General features: G+C 66.2%; 2 protein-coding genes across 2 annotated transcripts in view; one reads left to right on the top strand and one right to left on the bottom strand.

The window, feature by feature from the left end:
- The first annotated feature begins 526 nt into the window (after nt 1-526).
- Nucleotides 527-2,496, top strand: LOC109324423 (glycoprotein-N-acetylgalactosamine 3-beta-galactosyltransferase 1-B-like). The gene is made up of 3 exons (XM_019556424.1): nt 527-696; nt 1,071-1,732; nt 2,223-2,496. The coding sequence occupies exons 1-3, from the start codon at nt 555-557 to the stop codon at nt 2,487-2,489; spliced, it is 1,071 nt and encodes a 356-aa protein (XP_019411969.1). The 5' UTR covers nt 527-554; the 3' UTR covers nt 2,490-2,496.
- Nucleotides 2,497-4,054: 1,558 nt separating this feature from the next.
- The window catches only part of AGAP2 (ArfGAP with GTPase domain, ankyrin repeat and PH domain 2), an 11,361-nt gene continuing 9,641 nt past the window's right edge, over nt 4,055-5,774 (bottom strand). The window contains exons 15-17 of the mRNA XM_019556400.1: nt 5,349-5,604; nt 5,010-5,265; nt 4,055-4,316 (exon numbers count right to left, since the gene is read on the bottom strand). Coding sequence (XP_019411945.1) covers nt 4,068-4,316; nt 5,010-5,265; nt 5,349-5,604 — 761 coding nt within the window. The 3' untranslated portion in view covers nt 4,055-4,067. The remainder of the gene's footprint in view (nt 4,317-5,009; nt 5,266-5,348; nt 5,605-5,774) is intronic.

Raw genomic sequence — 5,774 nt, forward strand, 5'->3', positions numbered from 1 at the left:
GCAGAGGTTGGCTTTACCCCCCTCCCCGCCCCAAGGCCTCATCATGTCCCCTGAGCTCAGCTCCAAGCCCTGGGCTTAGCACCCCCCGGTCCTGCCCCCCGATCTCACAGATAGCCATGGTGAGAAGGGGGCCATGGCCAGGGTCCCAGTCTCCATTGCACCCCCCCCCACATTCACCCTCCCAAGCCCTCTGCTCTGTGGACCCCCCACAAGACCCGCCCCCACCCCAGCCAGGCCCATATGGCTACAGCTGTGGGCCACAGGCATGCGATGTGCCCACACCCTGGCTGCCGCCAGTGGCTGCGTGCTGCAATAGCAGCTCTTTGTTGGCGGGGTGGGGCGGGCATATGTGTGTCTCCCCCCTCGCCCAGAGAGTAAACCCAGGTGTTTCTTCATGGTGATCACTGTGTGTACACCTGCTTTGGGGGTTGGGGTGGGGGTCTCTGATGTTGGGGGGAGGTTAACCCTTGCAGCAGCTGTTTCTGACTCTTAATTGCCCCCCCCGCCCCCCCCGCCCACACCGGGATTTGCCTCTGCAGGCCGGCCGCACTGCCATGCAGCTGCTGTGGACGGCTTTGGGCACAGTGACTGGATTTGCTGTCGTCTTCAACTTCCTGTCCCAGCTGGACCCCACCATGCTGTCTCCAAAGTTCCTCCCTGTGCTAGCCCATAGGGTCATCCATGAGCACCCCACAGGTGAGAGCCCACCCTCCCTACCACCCAGACCCATGCACACAGGGTGGGGGGCCTAGAGGATGCCTGAGTTGTATTTTGGGCCTACAAACACCTTCCCAGCTGTGCGCCTGAGTTTTCCTGGGCTGCAGAATGGGCACAAGAACCCAGAACTTGGGGAAAGGCAGGGGTGAAAGAGTTGGGGGGGGGTAAAAAATCTCCTCTTGTAGCGTAAAGAAGGGGTAAAATCCCTAGCCCATCGTGATGGCAAAACCCAGGAAAATGAGCCAGGCCCTGTTGTTGGGGGGGCGTGGGGAGAGGAAGCAGGACACTGGGCTGGGCAGGCTCCCAGCTGGGTACCTGTGTAAGCCACCGTGGGCATCTCTGTGTGTCCCCAGAGGACAACACGACAGCGGCCAAGCTGTTCTCCAAGGTGCGCATCCTATGCTGGGTGATGACGGCGCCCCAGAGCCTGGAGACCAAAGCGCGGCACGTTCAGGCCACGTGGGCTCGGCGCTGCAACGTGGTGCTGTTCATGAGCTCGCAGGCCGATGCCGCCTTCCCGGCTGTGGGGCTGGGCACCCGCGAGGGCCGCGACCAGCTGTACTGGAAAACCATCCGGGCCTTCCAGCACGTGCACCAGCACCACCTGGCCCAGGCCGACTGGTTCCTCAAGGCCGACGATGACACCTTTGTGGCCGTGGACAACCTGCGCTGGCTGCTGGCCGCTCACGCGCCTGACCGCCCCATCTACTTCGGCAAACGTTTCCGGCCCTTCGTGGCCCAGGGCTACATGAGCGGCGGGGCCGGCTACGTGCTGAGCCGCGAGGCCCTGCGCCGCTTCGTGGCCGGCTTCCGGACCCGTGTCTGCAGCCACACGAGCCCAGTGGAGGACCTGGCCCTGGGACAGTGCCTGGAGAAGATGGGGGTGGAGGCGGGCGACTCCCGGGACACCACAGGCCAGGAGACCTTCCATGCCTTCCCGCCTGAGCGGCACCTCCGTGGCGCCTTCCCTAAGGACCCCTCCTACCTCAGCTACTCCTACTACCCCGTGCTGGGGGTAAGTGTCCCAGGTCACCCCTTCCCCAAGCTTCCAGGGCACTTGTGGCTGCTCACTGCCCTGCCCCTCATTAATAAGCAGGCTCCACCCACCCTCCATTAGCTCCACCCACTTGATAAGCCCTGCCCAGTGGCAGTGCCCTGTGCGGGGTCTGTGCCCCTAGTGTTGAGTCCCATCCTTGTCTCGTCCTCAACTCTCCCATCTTCCCCAGGCCCAGCTGGAGGGAGGGGCGGTGATGCCCTGCAGGGCTCCTAAGCAGGGCCTGGGTTGGGATTGATGGGGGCAGGGGGGTGAAGTCCCTTCGTGACCCCATCGTGGTGCCATCCCTAGCCATGGCTGCACCCAGCACAACAGGGCGAGGGATGTGGGGTGGGGGGTAATAGAGTCCCCACTGTAGTACCAGGAACCAGGTGGTAGGAGAAGTGCTGGGGGTGGTTATTTATTGCCCTCCTACCCCAGCTCAGCCTGGCATCTCCCCCTGCCCCGCCAGGGCCCACGGAGCTGCTCGGACCTGACCATCTCCTTCCATTACGTGAGCCCGGAGCAGATGTATGAGCTGGAGTACCTCACATGGCACCTCCGCGCCTATGGCTACCGGCCCCGGAGGCAGCCAGTGCCTGCTGGGCAGACCCCCCTTGCCACCAAGCGCCGTGGGCAGTTGAGCCAGCCAGAGCGTGGACAGACACAGGGGTCTGGGGTTGGCCCCTTTGCCCATGGTGCCAACGACAGCCACGTGGCATATCTCACTCGTTCCTAGTGCTGGGGCCTGGGGGGCTCAGCCGGTCCCTGCGCCATCCAGCTGCCACGTGGCCATGGCCCTCCCTCACTGCCCCCCGCCTCCGGAGCAGAAAGAAGCAGCCGCAGGCATGAGTCGGACATTACGTACTTACAGTTACAATCCAAGAGGTTCAAATGCTGTACATGGCCACAGTGGGCACCAGTGGCTGGACGTCCCCCACCACCCCGGCCCCTCCTCAGCCCACCCCTCCACGCTGGGGTGGGGGACAGCATCCCAAGGCGGAGGCCACGTCCTCCCCTCCGCTCCCTGATCCGCTGCCTAGGCCACGGCAGCCCCCTCCCGGCTCTGGCGGGGGGCACGGTGCCCTCCCATGGGCTGGGCCACAGCCCGCGCCCGGTGCTTGGGCGGGTGCTTGTGTGCAACATGGACGCGGATACATTCATGAGCTCATCAGCCCGGCGGCTTGGAAGAATGGAGGGGGAAGGGGGCCATGGGCCACTGTGCCCCCCGAGCCTCCGGAGCGGCGGGAGCAAAGGCAGCAGGGCGGGGGGTCGGCGGGTGCCAGCCACGATGTCCCATGACCACCCCCTGGCAGGGGTGGGGGGAGGGGAGGGGGAATTACCCTGATCACAGATTGAAATAAAGGCTGAGACCACATCACTCACAACAAGGGCCACGTCTGCGGCCTCCACACACCGCACAGCACGGAGCCACAAGCCCTGGGGCCACGGGGCCAGGGCACAGCCTGCCATGGCCCCAGGGCACCGCGAGAGAGAGAAAGAGAGAGAGAGAGAGAATCTGGCTCTATCCTAATCCTAAACGAAGCAATAAATTAAAACAGGGTCCCACGGGGGGAGGTTGGGGAGCGGGGCAGGGTGGGGTCTGTACAAAAGGGTCCGTCTAGAAAAGGGGTTGGTTAAAACCCGGGGCTTGCTCTGCTCCGGGCGGATGCTGCCCCGGGGTGCGGTGAGTGGGGGGTCCCCGATGCCCGTCTGTGCCCCTTGGGTACCGTACGGCCCCCTCTTTTCCCCCCGGCTGGCAGAGGAGTTCAGGGCGTGGAGCAAGGAGTGGCAGTGGCGGAGATACCAGGCGTCCGGGCTCCCAGCTGCTCTGGGGGGCTCAGCCCATGCCCGGGGGCCCTCAAACCTCCAGCAAGGCTGGCAGCCCAGTGCGGGGTGGAGGGGTAGTGGCAGAGAACCGAGGAGTCCTGGGCCTGCCCCTCCCTGCCCACACATACGCACACACACACGCACGCACGCGCACTCCCTACCCACTGGCCCCCGCTGCCTTCCTGGGCCAAGGCTAGAACCCAGGAGTCCGGGCATCCAGCCCAGGCTACTGTGAAGCTGGGGGTGGTGGCAGGGGGGCAGGGATTGGGGGGAGTCGCTGGTGCAGGGGGGGCGGGCAGACAGCGGGGCAGGGTCTGGCATTGCTGAGGACAACGGGCGAATAATAAATAGAGCATCAAAAATACAAACCATCCACGTCGCCCGGGGGTGGGAGGGGGTGAGGGGGGGCACCGGCCCCCCCAGCCAGCAGAGAGCAGAGGTGCCCTATGCCAGGCCACGCGGCCCCCATGGCGGGGCTGGGGGGGGGCTATACCAGGGCAGTCCGTAGGTCACAGCGTCCCATGCTGGCCGAGCTGCTCTTGCGCCGCATGCCAGGTGTGGCGGCGGGGCCATGGGCCGCGGCGGGAGGCCCGGGGGCTGCGGCAGGGGGGCCGGGGCCCTCGCCGGGGCAGCCGTGCTGCAGCAGGATGTCAGCGCACTCCTGGCTGCCGGCGCGCCGGGCGTAGTACAGCGCCGTGCGCCCCAGCCCGTCCCGTGCCGTCACGTCCGCGCCGTACTGTGGGGTAGTTAGAAGAGCAGTGAGGGGGGCAGCAACAGGACACTCTCCCCACCCCGCACCCTGGCTTCTGCCCCATGTGCCCTTGGGGGCAGCTGGGCTTTGATTGGCTGCCGTGGGGAAGTCTCCACGCCCTTAGAGACCCAGGCCATGAGGTCACAAGCTCCAGTGATGATGTCACCACAGTGATAGGGGACCTGGTTCTTTCCCCCCACCCCCAAAACAGCCCTGGGGCAGGGCCCTGTGCTCCGATTGGCTGCCACAGGGAAGTCTTTGCCCCCTCAGAGATGCAGGCTGTGAGGTCACAAGCCTCAGTGATGACATCACTGAAATAATAAGGGATCTGCACCCCTCAGGCCTGGCTCCTGCCCCCTGCCCCTGGCAAAGCCCCAGGAAGTGGTTGGGGGTTGGGGGGGGCAGCAATTCCTCCTGAGCTCCCACTGGCTGCCACAGGAAGTCTCCACCCCCGCAAGAGCCATGAGGAAACAAGCACCCCCAGGCCTGTTTCCTGCCCCCTGGCAAAGCCCCAGGGTTCCCGGGGAAGTCTCCACAACCCTCTACCCATGAGGTTGTATGCCCCAGTGATGACATCACTGCAGCAGGAAGGGGGCAGGGCTGTGATGCCAGCCCCCGCTACGGGGGCAGGCAGGCACGACCCCCTTCCCCCCCCGCCATCGCCCACCATGGCCGTACCCAGACGAGGAGTTGGGTGATGACGACGTGGGCGAGGTCGCAGGCCACGTGCAGGGCCGAGCGCCGGTCGGGGTCGCCGGTGCCCGCGGTGACGAGCTCGCGGGTGCTGTGGGCCAGGAGCAGCAGCACAGTGCCCACGTCCTGCTCCAGCGCCGCCTGCAGCAGCCGCGGGGCCAGTGGGGCCGTGGGCTCCGGCAACGGTGCCACAAACAGGCGCTGCTCGTACTTGGCGCGGATCCATGCCTCCCGCTCCTCCCTGCGGGACACGGTACGGGGTCAGGGCCGGGATCCCGGAGCCGCCCCATGCCCACCGCCTTGCCGTGCCCTTCCCCAGCTCACCGGGAGGCATCGGGTGTGGGCTTGCGGTGCCCCTGGGGCCGTGCCTCCCAGATGCCGTTGGCCGTGGCGTTGCCGATGGTGGTGAGCACCAGTGTCAGCTCCGAGGGCCAGTCGTCCAGGTCCAGCGAGCGCACGCGCGACACGTGCGTGCCCAGGTTGCGGTGGATGCCCGAGCACTCGATGCAGATCAGGGCCCCTAGGTTCAGGCTGGCCCACGTCGGGTCTGTGGCACGCGGAGCGGGGAGGGGGTGAGAGCCTGGCAGGGCCCACCTGGACCTCCCAACCCCCCTGCCCAGGGACAGCCCTGGATCCTGGCCCCCCCGGACAGTTCCAGCCCCGCGGATCCTCTGGATCCCCTGCCCCTGAGACTGCCCCGGCCCCCCTAGATGTTGCCTGGACTCTTCCAGCTCCATCGGGAGTCTCCAC

The sequence above is a fragment of the Crocodylus porosus genome, unplaced genomic scaffold (genome assembly GCF_001723895.1).
Source record: "Crocodylus porosus isolate Cpor-Errol unplaced genomic scaffold, CroPor_comp1, whole genome shotgun sequence".
NCBI classification, from domain to species: domain Eukaryota; kingdom Metazoa; phylum Chordata; order Crocodylia; family Crocodylidae; genus Crocodylus; species Crocodylus porosus.